The sequence below is a fragment of the Cajanus cajan genome, chromosome 5, assembly GCF_000230855.2.
Source record: "Cajanus cajan strain Asha chromosome 5, NIPB_CcT2T_4, whole genome shotgun sequence".
Taxonomy (NCBI): Eukaryota; Viridiplantae; Streptophyta; class Magnoliopsida; order Fabales; family Fabaceae; genus Cajanus; species Cajanus cajan.
The window spans coordinates 70,809,332-70,834,016 of record NC_138521.1 but is presented as its reverse complement, the minus strand read 5'-3'; the positions used below and the strand labels follow the sequence as shown (position 1 = coordinate 70,834,016).

Below are 24,685 nucleotides of genomic sequence, written 5' to 3'. Positions count from 1 at the left end.
ATTACATTTGAAAAATGTTATAATAACGAATTTAGATGCTTTCATCTCATGTTATATTTATTATTTAGTACAATAATATTACGTTATAATGAAACATATCTATCTATAATATAAAAGTTGAGTTATTTTGTGCCACACCATCAATTTATAATCTATTTAAAATGTTATTATGTCAATAAAAATATTCTTGTGTAATTTTATAATATTTTTTTTTTATTTTAATATGTCTCTATAGTCACAAATTCTAAATATATAAACTATTTTTTTCACGTTAATCTTCTCCCATGCTTGCCAAGCATATCAATAATTCTTCCACTCCCATTGCTCTATCATTACAATGACCTATCTTTCGTTATTCCCAGCATCTCTCACCATTAGGGATAGCAAACATACCCGTACCCGCAGGTAATACCCGAACCCGTCCCGACTTTGACGGGGAAATACCCGGTTTGACCGGGTACGGATACGGGTATGGGTAAAACCCGATATATTAAATCGGGTACGAGTACGGGTACGGGTATGTACTTATCCGCCCCGTACCCGTACCCATACTCGTCCCCGTTCTCATTTTTAATTTAATACTCACTTTCAATTTAATTATATTAAAAAAATTTAATATTTTTTTATGTGTGATTATTTATTATAATATAAGATAAAGAAATAACTTAATTATAATTATAATCTAATAAAAAAAATAATTTTAAAATATCATTTTTTTTACAAATAAAAAATAAAAAATTGACGGATACGGGTACGGGTACGGGTATACCCGATACCTGACGAGGATGGGGATGAGGATGAAAATCTATACCCGACGGGTATGGGAACGGGGACGGAAATGGGTTTAACTCGCAGGGACGAGAACAGGTATCATGAAACCCGTACCCGCCCCGCCCTGTTGCCATCCCTACTCACCATCTACCAACCCCTCCATGCCCATCTCCAAATCCTCCAAATCTTTATAGTTGCACTTCTCTGATAAAGTCAAAACAACTATGTATCTATTTATAATATATAAAAGTCACCTTTATACGAGAATTCGAAAGAAACTTTGCAATTGTAGTTTTCAATGTTATAAATATGTCAATTTCACTATAATTTTACCTTTTATTTACATATCTAATATTAAATATTTTATCCAATATACCTCTATTGAGAATTCGATAAAGGTTCTACGATTGTGATTTTTAATGACAAATATAAGTAGAATCAAGAAAATAAGAGAGTTGAGTATGAGATAATCTCTTTTTCTTTTTTACTATAACGTTTAACTTAATTTTGTTTCCTCATATAATTTGTAATTTGAAAATCATTTTGCAAACAAGCAAAATAATGTTCTTCTATTGTTAGCAACATGTCATTTCATTATTATTATGTCTTCTATTTACAACTCTCTAATATTAAATATCTTATCCAACCTACTTCTACTCGAGAATCCGAGAAAGGCTCTATGATTGTGATTTTCAATGACAAATACAAGAAATCAAGAAATTGAGAGAGTTGATATACGAGTAAGAGATTGTCTGTTTTTTTTCTTCTTACTATATTCTTAATTTTGTTTCTTCATATTATTTTGGATTTAAAAAATCATTCCGCAAACAAAACAATATTCTTCTATTGTAAAATTAATTTTTAACATTTTGTTTTGATTGATACGAAGAATAAGAAGTTAAGAAAGACTCCTAAATAATTATATACAACAACGTCAATTGCAAAATTGAGAGAGTTAAATAATATAATATTCCTTCTAAAAAAGATTTTCTTTATTGTTCTTAATTTTTTTTTTCATATGTAATTTGAGATTTCATCATTCATTGGAATCAATGTTAGATGAAAATTAAATATGACTCAAGTCAATGAATTCTTAATTTTCATATAAAATTTATTTTGTATCTCTTTTGCTAAAACATTTATGTTCCACAATTTCTCATTTACATTTTTATTATTTATATGATTTCTTTAATTTTTTTTAAGATTTAGAATTTAAGAATTATAAATTGAAAGTAATATTTTTGTAATATTATTTTTTACCACTATCTATATCACATCACTCATTATTTTATCAACCTAATCTAATCTTTTCTTTTTGATTTTGAATTTTCGACAACCCAAACTATAGTGAAATTGCAAAATTGAGAGAGTTAACTAACGTGATATTTTTTCTATTTTTTTATTGTTCTTAACTTTTTTCCTCATACATAATTTTTAATTTGATAATCCGGTAAAGACAATGCTAAGTGAAAATAAAATGTAGCAGAATAATAAATTCTTAAAATTTTTATAAAACTTATTTTTTTCATCTCGTTTGTCAGAAAGTATGTTCCACACTCTCTTTTTTTCTCCTTATTTCTTATTTCTTATTTTTCTTCTTCTATTATTTTCTTGCATCACTACTTTTGTTAATTATTTTTCCTCTTAAAAGTTTAAGATATGTATTTTTATCATTAACTTAATTCTTATATTCTTTTATATAAATGATATATAAAAATATTTTTCTTTCTAATTACCAAATAAAATTTGAACTTTTATAAAAAAAATATAACTGTAATTATTGTGTTAAGTGATACTTTTTTATGACTAATGAATGTAAAAGAACTGGTAATTAGAAATTATATTCAATTAGTAATTATATATATTATTGATTACATTAATTTTAAATTAAATACCAAATTTGATTAAAATATCAGTTATAGAAAAATAAGAAATATAAAATTATTATTATTAATTACAAACAGAAAATAAAATTATATAATTGATAATTATATTAATTTATATCAAAACATTGTATTAGGTAATTAGAAATTGCATTAAATTAATATTTATATATATTAATATGTAATTAATAGATTGAATTTGATTAAAATGTCAGTTATAGAAAAATAATAATAATTATAATGTAATTATTATTAATTATAAACAGAAAATAAAATAATATGTATTTTTTTTCTGTAAAGATAATATATATTTATTATCGATGCATTCATACTGTAATATAAATTATATTACTCAATCATAAAAATACATTCAATTAGTATTATATATACAGATATTAATGTGTAATTAAGAGATTAGATTTGATTAAAATTTCAGTTATAGAAATTAATTAATAATATGTAATTATTAACTAATTAGTATTAAATAATTGATAATTAAAAATATATTTAATTAGTAATTATATATATTATTGATTACATTAGTTTTAAATTTAGAGACTGAATTTGATTAAAAATCAGTTATAGAAAAAACAATAAATAGAAATTATTTATTATTAACTATAAATATAAAATGTAATTATTAATTATATTAATTAACTTATGTAAAAATTTTGATGTCTATTACAGTAATTTGAAATTGTATTAAATTAATATTTATATATACTAACGTGTAATTAAAAGAATGATTTTAATTTTTAAAAATAATTAATAATATTTAATTATTAATAATTTTAAAAAATAAATATCTATTTATATTTATAATTTATAAAATGAAACAAAATGTTGTCACAATCAATGTGGTATTTATTGGCACATTGTATTGTATATTCATTTTTTTTTTACCATTGTTCATTTATACTTACAAATCTTGATATTATACACAAAATTATTAATTGATCATTATAAAAAAAAGTTTATTTATTAGATAATTATTTATGGTTAAGAGTTAAATTGTAAATTTCTATTTTAAATTTAAAAAAAAAGTTAAAAAGTTTTATTATCTATAAAGTTATTTATTAGATAATTATTCAAAATTAAAAAGTTTAGTAATATCTTATTTAATCATTCAAAAACCAGTTAAAAAGTTTTTATTAAAATTTGATAAATATATTTGTTTGACAGCTTGAAAAATGTTAAAATAAAACTACACGAATAATTTGATGAGGGACATATAAGAGAAAATTTTGTTTATCGAATATCCTTTAAAAAAATGATTAAAAGTAAGTTTGATTTCTAATAACATCATTTATTGTTATTTTTTCTCCCCTAACTTTTCTATTACATGTTAATTTGAAAAAGATTATCAAATTTCACTTACAAATATATATGTAATTGAATTTGAATTAAAAAAATTTAATGAATGTGGGTGAATCTTTTATATATATATATATAGAGAGAGAGAAATTATGTTTATCCTTTTAATTAAATTCTCCACAAATTGGTCTGAAACGATGAATTACACAATTATAAATTGAGAATATTAATAATATGTATTATCTAAAGTATAATAATGTTTAAATTTTAGGATTTTTTAAATACTATTCATCATGTATTTTTTATTCGTAACTTCTTTTATTATTTTTATATCTTTAATTTTAATTATCATTCAATACATATTATAATTGAGTCAAATTTAAAAATCAGTGTAACAAGAATCCAAAGTATGAACATAACATATTTCTTCTTTAATGTATATCACTAAAATATATAAAAAAAATTAATTATTCAATTCATCTCATAATTCATGTTAACAACAGAATAAACATAAAAAATTCACAATAAATATATTATATAAAAAAGTCTCCTCTTAATTTATGACAAATATACTTATTCTATATATAATTATTTTACTGTTATTTTAAAAAAATTTACATTTATTAAATATAATAATTTAACATAATTTTAATCTCTTCAAAATATATTAACATTATATACATTTCTTTACACTACAATGCACATGAAAATATCTAGTTATTATTATTTCTTGAGCACGATGAAATGAGTAAAATGAAAAATTATGGAGAAGAATGATAATATATATAAAGACAAATGGTGGTGGGGTCAGTGATTGTGCAAGAAAGCAAAGAGTAGATAGGAATAAAAGAGTCTGGGTCCAGGCAGAAAGAGATGGTATAATAGACGTGCACCAACAGCAACAAGGCCTTGGATTTTGCACCTCTATTTCTCACAATTATTTATTCATGCATACTTCCCTTTGATTGAGCCATAACATAACAAAAAGTAGTGGCTTGTGTTGTGTGAGCCAAAACATGGAGGTGGATCAGATGCAGAGACAGTGCTTGGACTACACCAAATCCTTATTCTTGGAGGTAAGACAGACAAATAGTGTGTAATAAATTCTGGGGTTGTTTTCAGTTGATGATATTGTGGGTCTTGTTTAAGGGCTTCTTGGATGGTCAATTTGTACAACTACAGCAGCTACAAGATGAGAACAACCCCGACTTTGTAGTTGAAGTCGTCTCACTCTTCTTTGAAGATTCTGAGAGGCTTCTCAATGACCTTACCTTTGCTCTGTGAGTTTTCTATTTGCTACCACCCTTTTCTCTTAACCAGACACAATAAGTGCATCATGATCTTCCACCTTCTTTTGCAGAGATCAGAAAAGTATTGACTTCAAAAAGGTTGATGCTCATGTTCACCAGCTAAAGGGTAGCAGCTCAAGGTATTATCACTTTTTTATTGGAACTAACCAAAATTGTATAAACCATAAGAATCTAATTATCTAAATAAAAAGGAACCTCTTTGTCCAATTCAATTCTGTCTCTCCTTTTCCAACGTTTGTGTACATTTGATTCATAAAGAATTAGAGTAGCATACAATAAAACTCTTAATAAACTGGTCGAGTTTAGTTATTAACCTTAGAAGGAAAATTCGGTTTCTGTTATAAACTATGCTATCTATCGTTGGTTACTGAGACAAAAGTTTCTGTCTGGCCACAGCATAGGTGCACAGAGGGTAAAGAATTGTTGCATTGCTTTCCGCAACTTCTGTGAGGAACAGAACATAGATGCGTAAGTTATTTATCTTCAGACTACTTTTTATTTATTTTAGACTCTAGAAGAGTAGTACAAAAGTTTGAATAAGAAGGCCTAATTTTAAGCTTTGGTCATAGAAAAATTTGTATATTATAATTGGTGCAGGTGCCTCAGTTGTCTGCAACAAGTAAAGCAAGAGTACTGTCATGTCAAGAATAAGCTTGAGACACTGATCAGGGTAACCAGACAAAAACTCTAGCTGAAGAACATTATGTTTCGTTCTGGATTTGTTTTTGATATGATTTTTATTTTTATTTTTAATTTGATGCAGCTTGAGCAACAGATAGTGGCAGCTGGTGGGTCAATCCCAACGATGGAGTTCTAAGAATGTTAATTTGTAAAGGGAAGTAAGAGTATTTTGTGATCCACTTGTTCTTTGGTGAAAATTCTCTTTAATGTAATGTCCCTGATAATTGTATGGATTATCTTTCATGGAGAACTCAGCTATGTTTCCATTAAGTATACCTTTTTTTGCATAAAGAAACAGCCTAATTTGTGATCTCTTGCATGCTTTAATGAAGATTGATAGCTTCAAAATCACAAATATGTTTTCTCTTTAGGGGTAGAAAAATAATCCTTATTAAACCCTTAAACTGATATAGACAAGTTAAAAGAGTTTGGACAATGGTAGTGAGGTAAGGTCAGTGATTCTCTAGTCAATATTGGTTACATTGATTGTCTTTCATTAGACTTCCCTGAACTGATATAGACGAGGTAAACCGATGGAGTGGGGCTGTTGTCATTACATGGAAATGTCCCATAAGTCATTAGCTGGCATGCATTCATCGGTTAAAAGATAAAGAAGATTGCGGAGGTATAAAGTCACTTTATTTTGGAATATGAAACTGGAGAGGGACACCAAATAATTCTTTTAAATTGGTGTTCGAGATAAGGGGAATCCTGGAAAGATATGATTCTTCAAAGTCAAATCAGTGTATGTGACATTATTATAAGATTGGATTATCAAGGAAAGCGAATCTTAAATTTCTTATTTAGCCTCTTATAATATTTTTTTTAATTTAGTCCTATTTTAATTTTTTTATTTCAATTTAGTCCTCAATAATTTAAATTATTGCAATTTGGGACTTCCGTCCAAATGATTTAAATATAGTTAACTGTTGGTCACGTGAATGTCACGTGGATGCCACGTAGATGCATAGGTGAATGCTAAATTTCATGAATACACCTGAAACCAGAATGGTCCGTTCTGCTTACACATGTTATGTGTTAATTTTGCAACTGGAACAGGTCGTTCCAAATGTAAATTTAACACACCATGAGTGCAGCAGAACGGGCCGTTCTGAGACCAGAACGGGTCGTTCTGGTTTCAGAACGGTCCGTTCCAGAACGCCAGCTTCATGCATACGTTGACCACAATGCCACAGTGTGATTTAAAAATTGAAAATAAAAATTCATAACATATCATAAATTCAAAGACAGAAATATGGTTCAGAAACTGAAAACAAAAATTCAAAACATAACATATATTAAAAAAGTTCAAAGAAATTACTGAGAAAGGAAATCATCTAGGTAACGCTGAAGGGAAACCCTAAACCACAAAAATTCAGGTTGTACCTCCTCAAGAACGGGTTGTTATTGTTGGGGTACATCGTCAATGACTTCAAGGAGAAACACCGTTTCGTTTCATCCTTGACTGTATAATGTCAATTTAATAGTAAGTGGTTCACTCCAGTTTGACTAACAATTAAATAAAACTTGCTACCATTGTCCTTAGATACACTGCATCGTCCTTAATGATACACTGTATAGCCCAAATGTTTAGCAATTGAAGTTATCAATCCCCATTGACAATATTACCAAATCTAGTGTTTGAAATGTTTTGTACCTTGGATCTTTTTCCTTGTACGATTCACAACTGTGAACTACAATCATCGACCATTCTGGACCAGAACGACCCGTTCTAGTTACACTAATGGTGTGTTAATTTTGCATCTGGAACGGCCCGTTCTAGGTACAAAATTAACACACCAATAGTGTAACCAGAATGGGCCGTTCTGGTTTCAGAACGAGCCGTTCTGGTTCCAGGTGTATTTAAGAAATTTGGCATCCACTTACGCATCTACGTGACATCTACGTGGCATCCACCTAGCATCCACGTGACCAACAATTAACTCCGTTTAAATCATTTGCACGGAAGTCTCAAATTGCAATAATTTAAACTATTAAGGACCAAATTGAAACAAAAATTAAAGTGAGACTAAATTGAAAAAAAAAATATTATAAGGGATCAAATAAGGGTTTTAACCCAAAGAAAAGGATTAGAAATTGAGATGGTCATTAATGTTGTTTTTTTTTCATTTATATTTACGTTTGATAGGGTGAAATATTCGTCGATTTTTTCCATCGTTAATTTTTATCGGAAAATTTAGTTAATTGTATTAGTCGAATCTTACTTTTAGAGTTTAGGGTTTAGAGTTTAGGGTTTTCCTATATTTCTTATAAAAGAATCGAGTTGAATTATTTTTACTATATTTTTTTTATAAAAGAATCGAGTTGAATTTCGGTCGGACATTGTTTATTTTAAACATGAATAGAATTGTCCTAAAAAAATATGAATAGAATTATTTTAAAATATTAAAAAATATTTTCCATTCATAGATAAAAAATATTTTTTGGTAATTAAATTTGACTTTTATTTAAAAAAGTAAATGTTTTTATTAAAATTAAAAATAAATAGCATAATAACTAAAATAGTTGTATACTGATAAATAAGTTATTTTGTAAAATAACTAGTATAATATTAAGGAAAAAATATAATTAATATAAAATTATAAACTTACACTGCTTCAAATAGTGCATAGATAAATGGTATAAATTAATAAATAAAATTGTTTAATAAATACTTTTATTTGGTAAATAATCTTATTATCTGATTAAATAACTTGTAAGTTAACAATTGGCATATGTGAATAGCTTGAACTTAAGACATTGTGATGCACTATCACCCTTTGATATGATCAAGATGGCTTCAGAGGTCGATCTTTTTGCATATTCTTGAGAGTAGACAAGGAGAAAAGCAAAGAAGAAAAACAAAAGCATGTCATTTCCGATATGAAACAAGAAAGTTTGGATCTATTGTGAGAGAGAAGTAGTGTCTAGTTTTCACTGTGATGATAACTCCATTTTCTCTGTTGGTCCTTAAAGCTTCCAATCTTAGCTGACTGCTCCTCATAGCCAAGCTTTTTTGCATACAAACTATGATAAGCCTTCCCATCCACACTGCTTAAAATTCTCACTAATTTTCCACCTTTCTCATCCACCACAATTCTTCCATCACTCCATTCATCACCATCAGCCAACACTTTAACTTCCTTCACCTTAAACTTTGGATCAAGACCTGAACGCCTATCACCCAACACAACTGCACCAAGAATTTCCCCCAAGAATGTGTCCTACAAACACAAAAGAGACATCATGTTAAAGTTGGTTATTCTCCTTTTTATGCCACAAGCAATAATGAAGTTTTTGAATAACTAGTGAAGTTATAATGTGAAAGAGGACTAAGCTAGAAAAAATAAAATAAAATTATACCATATGCTGATATCTGTAATGGGTTCGCTTTAAACGGTATAGAGTTGACAATAGACGCTCGGAAAACACAGCCTCGGGTGTTCTTGGTGTCCTTCGCAACTCGCCTATGATGCTTGGAAACGAACTTACTCTGCGCTGTGTACTCAGTGGAATGAGTGTCATGTTAACTTTTGATTCAAACACTGTCTTGGCTGCTAAAGGATCAAGGAACATGTTGAATTCTGCATATTGGTTGGAAGGAACTGAAAAGATGTTTCCCTTGTCATTTGCATTGCTGCTTATGTGTCCCCCCACTACATAGACCTCCTGCAACGTTTTGGAATTTTTATTCCATGCTATCAGTACAATAAGTGTTTCCATTCGGCTAATTTTACCAAAATGACCAGATTTTTTTTTTTCCTGGGTTAGTGACTCTATTCCACTTTCATAGCAGCTGATTTTTTTGTTGAAATATATAACTATTTCAAATAGATTTGGAACCCGGGGTAGGCCGGGCTACCCGACCGGGTTAATTTTTTTATTTATGATCAATAATTTATACTATAGTGTAAATTTAATTTTTTTATTTATTTAATAATTGTTTTCATAATTAAGGTAAAATAAATTAATAAATTATTTATGTATATAAAATTTAATATTGATGAGTTAGTAAGTGGGTTAGATAGATAACAAATTTATATATACTATGACTCACCTCAATTCTAGAGCTCATGTTTTTCATTGATACAGCCTTTGCCAGATTAGTCAAGGGTCCATTGGTTAATACTGTAATCTTAGACTTGGGTTTAGTTGTTTGCAATATAGACTCCCAAACTTCCATGGCTAGTGGCTGTCTTAGTTCAGGGTGATCCGTATCCCGAGGAGCCCCAAACTTCACAGAATTCTCTGCTGTATACCTGAAATGGTTCTTAATGTGTTGGTCAATTGCTAGTAACAAACACTGGAGTACTTCATAAAACATAAGTAACAATTATTAGTGATAAAGCTATAGGAGTGAGTTCACAATGGCGTGGTCCATTTTAGATTTATCTTGCAATATCAATTTCATTACGAGATAGTCTGTCTAATTCATGTCTGCATGACATATATATTCCATTATACTATCTTCTGATGCATTGTAATGCTTGTGAGCAATTTAAATCCATAAAAGTAATTGAAAGCACCTTCTTGGGCTGCGTGGTAGATCACGAGCAAGACCATAAAGAGTGTCAGAGTCGAGTAACCCCCCACTTCCATGAGGAATGGCCTTAACATACTTGCATTCTCCAACAGCTGAGAATATTGGGGAAGTTAATGAGCAGTTCCAAGAGTTATCCAAAGACGTGCCCGGGAATAAGCCACGAGGTCGAGGTGGAAGTTTAGAACGGTTATGCACTTCCGGGGCACGTCAGAAACAGTTACCTTTCCCAAATCTTTGTCTATAAATTAAACGAGCCATGCTCGTAGCAGGGGGTCGAAAATCTAATTCCCACAATACCTCACATGCACTCCGCAGCCTGTGCATAAGGCATACTGTGCGTACGAGACAACTTTGGGTACGATTTCTCGACCACCTTTCTTTTTCCTTTTTTAGGAGTAGCATAGCATAGCGTAGCATAGCATAATCTAGTCTAGTGTAGTGTAGTCATTCTAAACACGTTTCGTTACCCTTACGAATTGTAATTCTGTTACCATTTAATGAAAACTCTATTTCTTACTTGTACGATTTTATTTTTTCGCTGAAAGTCTTCAATTCTGTCATGTCACGAACACGCATAAATTGAAACGTGAAATCGTGCTAGTTCGAGTAAAAAGGATCCATAAAACGAAATCCACCGTAAACAGTATGTGACATTATTATAAGATTGGATTGCCAAGGAAACTGAATGCAAAGAAAAGGATTAGAAATTGGGATGGTCATTAACGTTTTTTTTTTTTTTTTCCATTTATATTTACGTTTGATAGGGTGAAATATTCATCGATTTTTTCCATCGTTAATTTTTATCGGAAAATTTAGTTAATTGTATTAGTCGAATCTTATTTTACTATGTTTTTATAAGACTCGACTTTTATAAAAGAATCGAGTTGGTCATTGTTTATTTTAAACATGAATAGAATTCTCCTAAAAAAAATATGAATAGAATTATTTTAAGATATTAAAAAATATTTTCCATTCATAGATCAAAAATATTTTTTGGTAATTAAATTTGACTTTTATTTAAAAAAGTAAATGTTTTTATTAAAATTAAAAAAAATAGCGTAATAACTAAAATAGTTGTATACTGATAAATAAATGATTTTGTAAGATAACTGGTATAATATTAAGGAAAAAATATAATTGATATAAAATTATAAACTTACACTGCTTCAAATAGTGCATAGATAAATGGTATAAATTAATAAAATAAAATTGTTTAATAAATACTTTTATTTTGGTAAATAATCTTATTATTTGATTAAATAACTTGTAAGTTAACAATTGGCATATGTGAATAGCTTGAACTTAAGACATTGTGATGCACTATCACCCTTTGATATGATCAAGATGGCTTCAGAGGTAGTGTCTAGTTTTCGTTGTGATGATAACTCCATTTTCTCTGTTGGTCCTTAAAGCTTCCAATCTTAGCTGATTGCTCCTCATAGCCAAGCTTTTTTGCAAACAAACTATGATATGCCTTCCCATCCACACTGCTTAAAATTCTCACTAATTTTCCACCTTTCTCATCCACCACAATTCTTCCATCACTCCATTCATCACCATCAGCCAACACTTTAACTTCCTTCACCTTAAACTTTGGATCAAGACCTGAACGCCTATCACCCAACACAACTGCACCAAGAATTTCCCCCAAGAATGTGTCCTACAAACACAAAAGAGACATCATGTTAAAGTTGGTTATTCTCCTTTTTATGCCACAAGCAATAATGAAGTTTTTGCATAACTAGTGAAGTTATAATGTGAAAGAGGACTAAGCTAGAAAAAATAAAATAAAATTATACCATATGCTGATATCTGTAATGGGTTCGCTTTAAACGGTATAGAGTTGACAATAGACGCTCGGAAAACACAGCCTCGGGTGTTCTTGGTGTCCTTCGCAACTCGCCTATGATGCTTGGAAACGAACTTACTCTGCGCTGTGTACTCAGTGGAATGAGTGTCATGCTAACTTTTGATTCAAACACTGTCTTGGCTGCTAAAGGATCAAGGAACATGTTGAATTCTGCATATTGGTTGGAAGGAACTGAAAAGATGTTTCCCTTGTCATTTGCATTGATGCTTATGTGTCCCCCGACTACATAGATCTCCTGCAACGTTTTGGAATTTTTATTCCATGCTATCAGTACAATAAGTGTTTCCATTTGGCTAATTTTACCAAAATGACCAGAATTATTATTTTTTTTCTGGGGTTAGTGACTCTCTATTCCACTTTCATAGCAGCTGATTTTTTTGTTGAAATATATAACTATTTCAAATAGATGATAACAAATTTATATATACTATGACTCACCTCAATTCTAGAGCTCATGTTTTTCATTGATACAACCTTTGCCAGATTAGTCAAGGGTCCATTGGTTAATACTGTAATCTTAGACTTGGGTTTAGTTGTTTTCAATATAGACTCCCAAACTTCCATGGCTAGTGGCTGTCTTAGTTCAGGGTGATCCGTATCCCGAGGAGCCCCAAACTTCACAGAATTCTCTGCTGTATACCTGAAATGGTTCTTAATGTGTTGGTCAATTGCTAGTAACAAACACTGGAGTACTTCATAAAACATAAGTAACAATTATTAGTGATAAAGCTATAGGAGTGAGTTCACAATGGCGTGGTCCATTTTAGATTTATCTTGCAATATCAATTTCATTACGAGATAGTCTGTCTAATTCATGTCTGCATGACATATATATTCCATTATACTATCTTCTGATGCATTGTAATGCTTGTGAGCAATTTAAATCCATAAAAGTAATTGAAAGCACCTTCTTGGGCTGCGTGGTAGATCACGAGCAAGACCATAAAGAGTGTCAGAGTCGAGTAACCCCCCACTTCCATGAGGAATGGCCTTAACATACTTGCATTCTCCAACAGCTGAGAATATTGGATCTGACTGATTCGTTGCAAAAACATCTCCTAGACCAACTGGGATATCGTCACGACCCATCATGTGAAGTATGTCATAGATGATATCTATTGTTGCTGAACTAGCCCATCCAGTAGGGCTGACAATGATTGCCTGAATCCAAAGATGTTTCTGTGAGTGCAATCGGTATATTTTTCATCATAACAGAACTTGGATTTTCAAGTGTAAGGTAGAAAGTAACGTAAGTCCCCAACTTAACAGTAGAAAAATTCCTGTTTGAGCTAAAATCATAAAAAGAAATCATTTGCGCAACTTTTCCTATCTTAGTGTCAATATTTGGTTTAATGTAGAACAATTAAATTTAAAGAAATAATAAAAAAAAATGAAAAAAATCAAATACCTTAAGGTCGATTACTTGAACCGGCACTTTTAGGAGGTAAAATAGAGCTAGAAAATCGCCTGCACTCATGTCCATGTCAAACACAACAGGTTTCCCCAGTGTTTTATTTTGAAAATTTGGCTTGTAAGTTACTTCTCTGTAGTTAGGAAACTGTGTGGTGAAGTTGAACCTCCCAGCATTTTGTGGACGCTTTAGAACCTTTTACCCAACAAAAAAAAAGATTCATAAACATTTAGTAATTGTTTTTTTGTCCGAGTCGATTTATCATGTAATTGCTCTTTTTTCTCGCGTGCCATATCTTGAATAAGTTTGAATAATATACTGAAAAGGTAAACATACATTCAAGAAGCTTTTGAAAAATTCTCTGTCAAGTGAGCTTCCAACATCCTTGTTAGGCTTTGCTTTTGTGGCAACGAGTACCCTCACTGAGTCTGGACCACTTACCTCTGCTGTGTACCCATCCTATAGAAAATGTTACAGCATAACACGTTAAGGTACGAGTGAATGTGTAGCTAACAAATTAAAGTTGCTATATAAAAGGGAGAGTAACAGTTACCTGACATTTCCCTTTCCCATTCTTCACAAAGCAAAGTGGATCTCTAAGTCCATGTTGAATATGACCACTATGCACCCCACCTTTTTCTAGATTGAATTTAGGAACTTTTCGGTCGTCAAAGAAAGGGTTAGAGCCATCAGATACGCCATAAGGTTTGTTTGAAGTAATTACAGTTATGTTCATATACTCCATTTCAGCAAATTCATTTTCTCTTTCAAAGTTATTGGGTTTACTCATGGTTGAGACCGCTATACCAGCTGCGAGAGAGTCCCACATAAAATAACTCTGCTAGCAACGAGTTGTTATGAATATCAGTTACTTTGTGATTCATCAAACAAATGGATGTTAAATTGTTACAAAGAAATTACCGAATAGAATTCGTTGTCAAACCAAGTATCACGAGCTATTTTCAAGGATTTGAAACAGTACTGTGCCTCGTATGTGTCTTGACTCTTTTCAAATACATCAAAGAATTCTTCGTTGATGGGGATTGTGTTTGTTGCATCAAGAGGAACAAGGGTGACAGGAATTCCAGAATGAATCACCTAAAAACCAGGACATACTTTTTTTTATGTCATGAACACACTTTTCTTGATGCAGTATTTGAATATAGGCTTAAATTTTTTAATCATTAAATTTAAGATAAATTTATTTTTACTTCCTCAAATTTAAAATTATTATTTTTAGTTTATATAATTTCAAAAAATTATATTTTAATTTTTATATTTAAATTTTGTTACAAATTTATTAAACATTATCGTATAAAATCTATTCATTGATATTCATGTTAGTGAATAACCGTCTTAATTTGTTACTTTTATATATGTTATTGATAACTTGAAGAAGTAAAACATAATTTTTCAAAATTATAAAAATTAAAAATAATAATTTTAAATTTGAAGGATCAAAAATAAATTTATCTTAAATTTGAGAGATTAAAAATATATGTAAGTCTTGAATATATTTAAAAATAAATAATCATAAAATTTAATAGCTATCCACCGTGAATGTAAATGTAAAATCTTCTATATTATCAATCTATTAAATAATTTTTGCATAGCATACTTTCTCATAAACCTTCTATAATATTTTTTTCCAAATGCTACTTTTTCAAATTTTTAAAAAACGTTGAAATAATTTTTGAGTTTTTATTTATTAAATCAAATATTTAATTATTGTAGTTTTTTAAATCATGTTTTAAATTACAGCAACACCAAAAAAAAATTCCTTAAAAATACACAAATAAACCGGCCTATCCATAAAACCATTTTTCTTTTTATCGCAATGTACTTAAATCTGAACCTTAAAGAAGAGTATCAAGTTGATTGCAGTTGATATCAAGGGAAAGTAAACAATATTGTTATGAAACTAAAGGTGTATTTTATTAGTTATGGAGTAACAGTATATAGAACAACAACGGTAAGGATTTACAATATATTAAATTTAAAATGTCTGACCTGGTATGCTGCAAAGGGGTCTGAAAATATATTGAACTCTGCATAAGGGTTTGTATTATAATCTGTGAACATATTGCCACGGTCACCACACTGGCGAGGCACACAAGATGTAGCATTTTTGGGGCAACAACCTGTTGGATTGCTTGACCTTACACCACCACCCATTATATAAATATGCTCCACATTTTTCTTTAGGTGTGGGTTGTTCATTAGGAAAATTGCAATGTTCGTGTGTGCTCCAATCACAAGCAGAGTTATAGGGCCCTCAGATATTTTTTCAATCAACACTTCCTGAGAAGTTGCTTGTTGCAGTGGAGTGTATTTCCTACTTCCCTAATTTCATGATACTTTAAATCAAATGTTGAATAAATATAATAAAAAAACATAATAACATAAATTAATTATCGAGAAAATAAATAAGTATTTTATGAATAATATAATTATTAAAAAATATTAATATTAATAGTGTATTATGTTTGTACCTGCGGTAGGAAAGCTTTCCTGATACCATAGTTGGCATCGATGTCTAAGCGCCCTCCAAGGCCCACAGGAATGGCCCTCCTGTATCTGCAACCTCCCACTGTTGTCATTCCCTGATACGATGATGAATTACCATTTCATTATCAAGCAAGACAAAAATATTTTTTTGTGTACTTTAAGGTTTAGAAATTAGAAGACGACAAGAACCTGTTCTATAATTGGAAGATATCCACCGACATTAGGGAGAATGGTACCATTTGCTAGTATTCCACCCTCACCTCCAACTCCAACAGCAACATCATCTCGTCCCATCATGTAAAGTAGATCATAAACTTGATTAACAGCATGCCCAGCACTCGTCCAAGTATTTGCATTGATCGTGATGCCCTAAAAATATTCCCACCACATCCACATTAAAAATATCCGATCAATAATTTCTTCTAGTAAGGTTATAAACAAAGCATTTAATTGAAAATGCCGGGAGAAACAAACTTCCGATCAAAATATGCAAACTCACCTGTCATAAAATTATGGATACTTTTCTAAGAACATTTACAATGAGTTAGATATAAGCAACTTCCAACCACTTTAAATGGGTCTCACTGTGTCACATCACTCATAAACAACTCATTATATTTTTATAATTTTTGTTCCAATAAAAATTACTTATAAATATCCTTACTTTTTTACAATTCATAGTACATTTTTTTGGTATCTCATACTACACTTTATGATAAATTTTTATAAAATTAATTATTATGAATAATATATAAATATAAATAATAATAAAAAAGAAATTTTATAATAAAAAAATTACAATAATAAGAAGAATTACATAATAAAAAAAATTACATAATTCATTTTTTGTTTATCACCTTCCTTCAATGTCTCTTTTTCTTCTCTCTCAAATTTCTCATTCTCGCCCTTCACTCTCTCTCTCTCAAAGTTCCACCTAGGATGAGGATTCTGGTGGGGCTGAGCGGTGCTCACCAGATGGGGCTGGTCGAGGGGAGATGATAGACTATGGCCAAGGTCAAGGAACCCAAGAGGTGATATCCTAAAAGAACCAAGAGGAATGGGATGATCTTAAAGACCTTTTCATATGTTTGTACATAGTTTCTTTGTATAGGTTCACTTTTTGCCTTTGTATTTGTGAGGCACTTTACTTACTTTTAACTAGTGTTTGTATATTGATTTTGGGGTAGGTTACTTGGAGAGTTTGACTCCATTTAACCTCCCTAGTTGATATATTCATTTTGTATTTTTTCAGTAGAGAAAAGGGGGTGACATTTAGCAAAGCTAGGGAGTGTGCTTAGAAATTGGGCCTAAGATGGGCCTAGGCAAAATTTTGCATATTAGACTCATTTTTCTCCTAATTTTTCATAGATTTGATTTAGCTGGGTCTCATCATCATTTGATGAACCTAACTAAACCAAATCAACAATTTTTGAAATAATTCAAAGGATAAATTGGAGCCTTGGCCGCCTAGCTCATGTGCTTTCTCTTTGGCCGAAATTTGTAAGCTCTCTTCTTAGTTTTTGAAGCTTCTCCTCCAAGTTTCTAAACCTTGGTAGGTTGGGCTGACTTTACCATGGTTCTTAAGTGAACCATGGTCAATGTTAGCTTCTCCTACAAGTTTTAGAAACCATGGATGGTTAGCTACACCTTACCATGGTTCCTAGTGAACCATGGTTAAGGTTAGCTTCTCCTAGAAGCTACCTTACTCTATATATTTGTAAATCCCTCTCTTGTAATCACTTTTGGACATTTATGAGAATTAGAAATCAAATTTCTCTCTCATTTTCAAGAGTCAAATTCGTGAGAAACCTTCTCCTAGGTTCTCTCTCAAAGTTCCTTCTCCTAGAAGCTTGGTTCCTCAAGTTTCTTCACCTCTCTAAGAGGTAACCGAACCTCCTCAAAGGTGCTTCTCCTCCATTGGAGATTTCTTCAAGGAGCTTCCGCTGATTTGAAGTGTACAACCTCATTGAGCAAAGGTCTTGGACGTTGGAATTGTTGAAGAACATCAATCCTCTTCAACCTAGTTCCATCATTTTTGGTATCTAGAGCCTAGTGCTCTTGAGGTTTTGTTTCTAACTTGTTTTACTTGAATCCGTGTTGTCTAATCTTCCTTTTCTATGTCTTAATGTGTGTTTGCTGTATGGATCTAATTTTGTTCATATCTTGATGGATCCTATTTGTCACATGAAAAATAATTGATTCATATTTTTGCTTGTTCCTAATTCTTGAATCAATTTGTTTTGGTGCGCCTAGGTTCCTTGCATGTGCGTTTTTGTGTTTTGATTGAGTCTCTCCATTCTATAACATGTGTCCGTGATTGGACAACATTCATTGAGCATAGATTTTGTTTTTGAATCACCTGTTTTGTCATAGAAGTCATGTGTAGTCCTTTTACTTGTTGAAACTTCCTAGACTAGCTTGTTTGACCTAAATTTTTTTTTGTTGATTGTGTCCGAAATTTTTATGTATTTTCTTATTGAATCTGAACCTTACCTATATGTGCTTTTGTTTTACATATTTGAGTTCATAATTTGCTATTAGTTCTAGCAAATTTCCTAGAGTTAGGTTTCTATGATGTCTTGTTAAAAGTTTTGTCAAAAAAAATTCATAAACACTAATTCCTATTAGGTTTTCCTTGAGTCTTTTGTGTGGCTGAAACCTATTGCAATTTTTGAAACATTAAAACAGAGACAAAATAGAGGTGTAAGTGTTCTAAATGCATGAGAAAAATAAAAGAATGAGTGCTTAAAAATTTGACCTAAAAACACTACAAAATTGTGAAGCACTAGTTACAAAATGCATGTGAACACCTCTTGTTTTGTGTGAAAATTTTTGCTGCAGTTTTTCTAGCCTAAGGTCGAGACCTATAAGTGTTCAAAAGGCATTTAAACTCCTGATTAATCAAAGAAAAAGAAGTGAAAAATATTTTTGCAAAAAGAAAAGAAAGAAAATAGCAAAGAAAAAGCCAAAAAGGAGTGAAAAATTTGTATATCTAGCTCTCGGTTTTTTGTGTGTTCTTGCCTATAATATTTTTAGTCCAGCCACATATTTTGTGTCTTATTTTTGTTTCTAATCTTAGCTTTTATTTTGTAATCCATTCTAGTGCCTTTGATAGGATATCTTTTGTGTGCTAGCTTTCTAAATTTGCCTTAATTGTTGCTTGTCTTTTTGTGGAATTCCTTCTAGTTTGTCTCATTTAACTCTACCATTTGGTGTAGCTATTATAAATTGTTCCTTTTCAGTTTTTGTGCTAATATTCCAGCATCTTAAGGTGTGTTGAGTGCCTCTTGGAAGGTGTTGAAGGCCAAGCTCAAGGATAGCCAATATTGAAGGATCTTTGGTGGTAACCTTTTTGTGGAATTCCTTCTAGTTTGTCTCATTTAACTCTACCATTTGGTGTAGCTATTATAAATTGTTCCTTTTCAGTTTTTGTGCTAATATTCCAGCATCTTAAGGTGTGTTGAGTGCCTCTTGGAAGGTGTTGAAGGCCAAGCTCAAGGATAACCAATATTGAAGGATCTTTGGTGGTAACCTAGGAGCTTGTTTCTCATTGGATTGGATTCTTGGAAATTTAAACAACTAGGAGTAACCATCATCAAGGTTGCTTCTAAAGAGGAGTGAAACACATTGAGAGGCTGCAAGCTAGGTGGATGAATTGGAGAAAGAAGGAGCAAAATTTTTGTGAAAATTTTGTGAAGAATTTAGTAACAAATTTAGTGACGGAAATTTTTCTTCGAAAATTTCAATACCAAATCCGTCACTAAAGTTGTCACTAAATTAGTGGCTGATTTATTGTTTCTAAAACTCTTGGTGCAGCCACTAAATTTTTCTTTAAGTGAATTTACATTTCATTTGGTGTAAATTTGCATTTCATTTGAATGTGAATTTGCATTTCATTTGGTGTAAATTTACATTTCATCTTTGTAAATTTTTCAATTGCTCATTCTTGTACAAGGCCTTTATTAAGGAGTGTCTTGGAGTGCCTTTGGTGTATCTCCATCTCTCCTTAAGTGTTCTCATAGTAATTTCGTTTAGTACTTGTGAGAGGGTCCTTGAAGGTCTTTGGTGCCTTTCAAGCTCTCACCTAGGTTTAATTGCTTTCAACGTCTAGTTTATGTTTTCTTGTCTTTAAGTTTTCAAGTCATTTATGTTTTAAGCAATTTATGTTTTCAGCAATTTAAGTTTTCATGCAATCTATGTTTTCTTGCCATTTATGTTTTCAAGTATTGATTAATTGTACACTTTAGGCACTTGCTTGTTATTTTTCTTTGAAAAATATCTTAAAAATTGTTTTGTGCAAGACAAACGTACAAGGGGGTTTAGAGATTTTTACTTGAAGAGGCTTGGTTATTAAGTGGCTCTTTAGTAGCTCACCTCCCTCCATAGTTCAATTTGTACTCTTAGACCTCTAAGTGCCAAGTCTAAGCACTTCAAAAACATTATTTTCTTAAAATCTATTTTTTGTGTGAAGAGAAAAATCTTGTTGTTTAAAATGTCTCAACAATCCAACTATAGTGGAAGTGATAGCTCTCCTAAAAGCATTTCTTAATTAACAAAAGAGCTAAAATCACTTAAACTATGGAAGGAGAAAATTGAAAGAGAAACCAAACTTGCTATCCTAGATGAGAAGTTGAGAATTCTTAAACAAGAAGAAGAAAAATTGAAAGAAGACATGAGAAAACACAAAAGAAGAAGACAAATGAAAATCAAAAGAAAAGAAGAAATAGAAAAAAAGAAAGAACTTTGTGCAGGGAAGAGTAAAGAGGAAGAAATATCCTCTAAAGGATTTGTGACTAAAGAGAATTGTTTTAGTACTAAAAATCCTATGAAAAAAATTCTCTTTATTCATAAAGATCTTAACTCTTGCCCTCATTCTGCCACTAGTCTTGAGGAGGAGATTCATAAACCCATTATTTTTAAAGAAAAAGAGTCTCAACTTCAAGATTTGGTGAAAGAGAAGTGGACTTCACCTAGTTCTACTTCTCATGCTACTTCCTTAGTAGTGCCCAAAGTAGATAGCCTTCTTTTGTGAAGGACTTTTCCTACCTTAGTTGTGTCAATAATGCACTCAATTTATGGAATATATTATTTGTTGGATATAACATATGAACCTTCAAGGTTCCTTGTGACAAATTTTTTTCATAACTATCCAACAAATAATATAATCCAAATTTGTATTTGTGAGGCACTTTACTTACTTTTAACTAGTGTTTGTATATTGATTTTGGGATAGGTTACTTGGAGAGTTTGACTCCATTTAACCTCCCTAGTTGATACATTCATTTTGTATTTTTTCAGTAGAGAAAATGGGGTGACATTTAGCAAAGCTAGGGAGTGTGCTTAGAAATTGGGCCTGAGATGGGCCTAGGCAAAATTTTGCATATTAGACTCATTTTTCTCCTAATTTTTCATAGATTTGATTTAGCTGGGTCTCATCATCATTTGATGAACCTAACTAAACCAAATCAACAATTTTTGAAATAATTCAAAGGATAAATTGGAGCCTTGGCCACCTAGCTAATGTGCTTTCTCTTTGGCCGAAATTTGTAAGCTCTCTTCTTAGTTTTTGAAGCTTCTCTTCCAAGTTTCTAAACCTTGGTAGGTTGGGCTGACTTTACCATGGTTCTTAAGTGAACCATGGTCAATGTTAGCTTCTCCTACAAGTTTTAGAAACCATGGATGGTTAGCTACACCTTACCATGGTTCCTAGTGAACCATGGTTAAGGTTAACTTCTCCTAGAAGCTACCTTACCCTATATATTTGTAAATCCCTCTCTTGTAATCACTTTTGGACATTTATGAGAATTAGAAATTAGATTTCTCTCTCATTTTCAAGAGTCAAATTCGTGAGAAACCTTCTCCTAGGTTTTCTCTCAAAGTTCCTTCTCCTAGAAGCTTGGTTCCTCAAGTTTCTTCACCTCTCTAAGAGGTAACCGAACCTCCTCAAAGGTGCTTCTCCTCCATTGGAGATTTCTTCAAGGAGCTTCCGCTGATTTGAAGTGTACAACCTCATTGAGCAAAGGTCTTGGACGTTGGAATTGTTGAAGAACATCAATCCTCTTCAACCTAGTTCCATCAGGAGACTTGCGCGTGACTGACGGGGACTGGTGGGGCGGAGCTAATACCTTTAAAAGAATTAATACATGAACGCTAATAGATAGTTATTTATCATTTTCGGTCGATTCATATAATTAAAATTTTAAAATAAAAAAAGTAAAAGAAAAACACTTTTAATTTAAATTTTATTAAAAAAAAGAAGAAGAAGAAGAGAGAACCAGAGGAGTATAAGTTGAGAATGTTGCGATCATAAATTAAGTCAAAAGATTAATTTGCGAATAAATAAAAATAAATTTTGAACGGAAACTCAAAATAAATATAAAGGGTTGAAATAATTTAAGAAAAATATAAACAACCTTTAAGATGACTAATAAGATTTGGATTTGAATTTGAATTTAAGAACTTGTGGGGAAAAAAAAAATAAACATCTTATATTTGCGAAAACAAAGTATAAGACTTCACTTAGAATAAATAAACTGAAACCGACTAAGTCAAGAGGATTAAAATTTGAGAACGATGCAATCGTAAATTAAGAAAAAAAGTTAATTTGAGAATAAATTTTTTTTTTTTAATAAATAAAAACTATTAAAATATTTAAAAGCAATATAAACAACTGTTGTTTACCCCAAAGAAAAAAGGTATAAGAATTTATTTAAAATAAAGTGAAAATTGATTTAAGTCAAAATTCAAAATTTGTTGGTGAGAAGTGGGTAGGTGTTGACATGGAAACAAATACTCATATCTTTTACTAGTATTTATTTAAAAAGAAAAAGAAAAATTAATTTTGGTAGCTAGTATTTAGGTTTGAAGTAATTAATGGTTTTAAAAATGAAGAGGTGAGGGTGAAAATGAAAATGGTGGATCTGCATTTGTTACCTCCAATTTGAATTGTGATGTGTTGAGCTTCAAGAGATAGAGAAGAGCAAATAAATCGTCGGTGCCAACATCTGTATCCACCAGAATCCGATGAGCCCTACCCTCCACAGAACCTCCCACATTGGCTGCTATTAGTGCTAGAGCCACACAACACCACCACCTTCTCGCCTCCCACATTCTACGGTGTTCGAATCCAATATCCTAATTAAACGGATCTCCCTCTCTCTTCTATATATATCACTATCACTATCAGTGATCAGAAGAGGAAGAAAATCGATTAAGTATCTTTCATGGAGAACTCAGCTATGTTTCCATTAAGTATACCTTTTTTTGCATAAAGAAACAGCCTAATTTGTGATCTCTTGCATGCTTTAATGAAGATTGCTAGCTTCAAAATCACAAATATGTTTTCTCTTTAGGTGTAAAAATAATCCTTATTAAACCCTTAAACTGATATAGACAAGTTAAAAGAGTTTGGACAATGGTAGTGGGGTAAGGTCAGTGATTCTCTAGTCAATATTGGTTACATTGATTGTCTTTCATTAGACTTCCCTGAACTGATATAGACGAGGTAAACCGATGGAGTGGGGCTGTTGTCATTACATGGAAATGTCCCATAAGTCATTAGCTGGCATGCATTCATCGGTTAAAAGATAAAGACGATTGCGGAGGTATAAAGTCACTTTATTTTGGAATATGAAACTGGAGAGGGACACCAGATAATTCTTTTAAATTGGTGTTCGAGATAAGGGGAATCCTGGAAAGATATGATTCTTCAAAATCAAATGAGTGTATGTGTTGGTACCGGAAAATGAATTGGGAGACACTCGAAATACAGAGGTGCTTTAAATCCTAGGTGATCGGAAAATGGCAAAGAAGTTTCTGAGGAAGGACACGAAGATATTTTTCGTGAAACTCTCGAAATTATTGAACTAGGAAGGACGCTGCTCAAGAGAAAGGCTCACAGCCTCGCAACCTCTCAAAGTATAAGAAAAATCAGGAAACACTCGAGTAGTATATTTTTCGTTGGTTACTCGAAATCCCAAGAATCCGGACATACACGAACACACTTCGCAACCTCTCAGAATGAAGAACTTAAAGGAGACACGATTTAAGAGCGGTTGAAGTAAATCATGGGATAAGTGTCAAAGGCTGCAGAACGGTTTGGGGAAGTTAATGAGCAGTTCCAAGAGTTATCCAAAGACGTGCCCGGGAATAAGCCACGAGGTCGAGGTGGAAGTTTAGAACGGTTATGCACTTCCGGGGCACGTCAGAAACAGTTATCTTTCCCAAATCTTTGTCTATAAATTAAACAAGCCATGCTCGTAGCAGGGGGTCGAAGATCTAATTCCCACAATACCTCACATGCACTCCGTAGCCTGTGCATAAGGCATACTATGCGTACGAGACAACTTTGGGTACGATTTCTCGACCACCTTTCTTTTTCCTTTTTTAGGAGTA

At 31.5% G+C, this 24,685-nt stretch overlaps 2 protein-coding genes across 5 annotated transcripts; one reads left to right on the top strand and one right to left on the bottom strand.

Annotated features, from left to right (window-relative positions):
* The first annotated feature begins 4,867 nt into the window (after positions 1–4,867).
* On the top strand, positions 4,868–6,314 carry LOC109809012 (histidine-containing phosphotransfer protein 1). The gene is made up of 6 exons (XM_020372232.3): positions 4,868–5,044; positions 5,118–5,248; positions 5,329–5,397; positions 5,675–5,746; positions 5,876–5,948; positions 6,042–6,314. The coding sequence occupies exons 1-6, from the start codon at positions 4,985–4,987 to the stop codon at positions 6,093–6,095; spliced, it is 459 nt and encodes a 152-aa protein (XP_020227821.1). The 5' UTR covers positions 4,868–4,984; the 3' UTR covers positions 6,096–6,314.
* A 2,387-nt stretch (positions 6,315–8,701) lies between these two features.
* On the bottom strand, positions 8,702–23,726 carry LOC109807402 (nucleoside hydrolase 3). Of its 4 annotated transcripts, none has more exons than XM_083075878.1 (12): positions 23,225–23,655; positions 16,481–16,660; positions 16,276–16,386; positions 15,794–16,126; positions 14,705–14,881; positions 14,337–14,621; positions 14,120–14,242; positions 13,781–13,978; positions 13,280–13,533; positions 12,811–13,012; positions 9,323–9,628; positions 8,702–9,183 (listed from the first exon to the last, which is right to left on the bottom strand). In XM_083075878.1, exons 1-12 carry the CDS (start codon positions 23,399–23,401, stop codon positions 8,887–8,889), a joined length of 2,643 nt encoding a protein of 880 aa, XP_082932004.1. In that variant the 5' UTR covers positions 23,402–23,655; the 3' UTR covers positions 8,702–8,886. The 4 variants fall into 4 exon arrangements, with proteins under 4 accessions (XP_082932004.1, XP_082932002.1, XP_082932001.1 ...); XM_083075876.1 differs by lacking the exons at positions 8,702–9,183; positions 9,323–9,628 and adding exons at positions 11,702–12,162; positions 12,302–12,607 and having other exon boundaries at positions 23,549–23,726; XM_083075875.1 differs by lacking the exons at positions 8,702–9,183; positions 9,323–9,628 and adding exons at positions 11,702–12,162; positions 12,302–12,607 and having other exon boundaries at positions 23,225–23,627.
* Positions 23,727–24,685: the final 959 nt, after the last annotated feature.

What these genes read in the sequence shown, in the direction of transcription:
- LOC109809012 (XM_020372232.3), top strand. Translation starts at nt 4,985, where the DNA reads ATGGAGGTGGATCAGATGCAGAGACAGTGCTTGGACTACACCAAATCC. An exon ending in AATGACCTTACCTTTGCTCT is followed by an intron (nt 5,249 to 5,328) that starts GTGAGTTTTCTA and finishes CTTCTTTTGCAG; the next exon opens with AGATCAGAAAAGTATTGACT. An exon ending in AGCTTGAGACACTGATCAGG is followed by an intron (nt 5,949 to 6,041) that starts GTAACCAGACAA and finishes AATTTGATGCAG; the next exon opens with CTTGAGCAACAGATAGTGGC.
- LOC109807402 (XM_083075878.1), bottom strand. Translation starts at nt 23,401, where the DNA reads ATGTGGGAGGCGAGAAGGTGGTGGTGTTGTGTGGCTCTAGCACTAATA. An exon ending in ATCTTCCAATTATAGAACAG is followed by an intron (nt 16,387 to 16,480) that starts GTTCTTGTCGTC and finishes TCATCGTATCAG; the next exon opens with GGAATGACAACAGTGGGAGG. An exon ending in TTGACAACGAATTCTATTCG is followed by an intron (nt 14,622 to 14,704) that starts GTAATTTCTTTG and finishes CGTTGCTAGCAG; the next exon opens with AGTTATTTTATGTGGGACTC.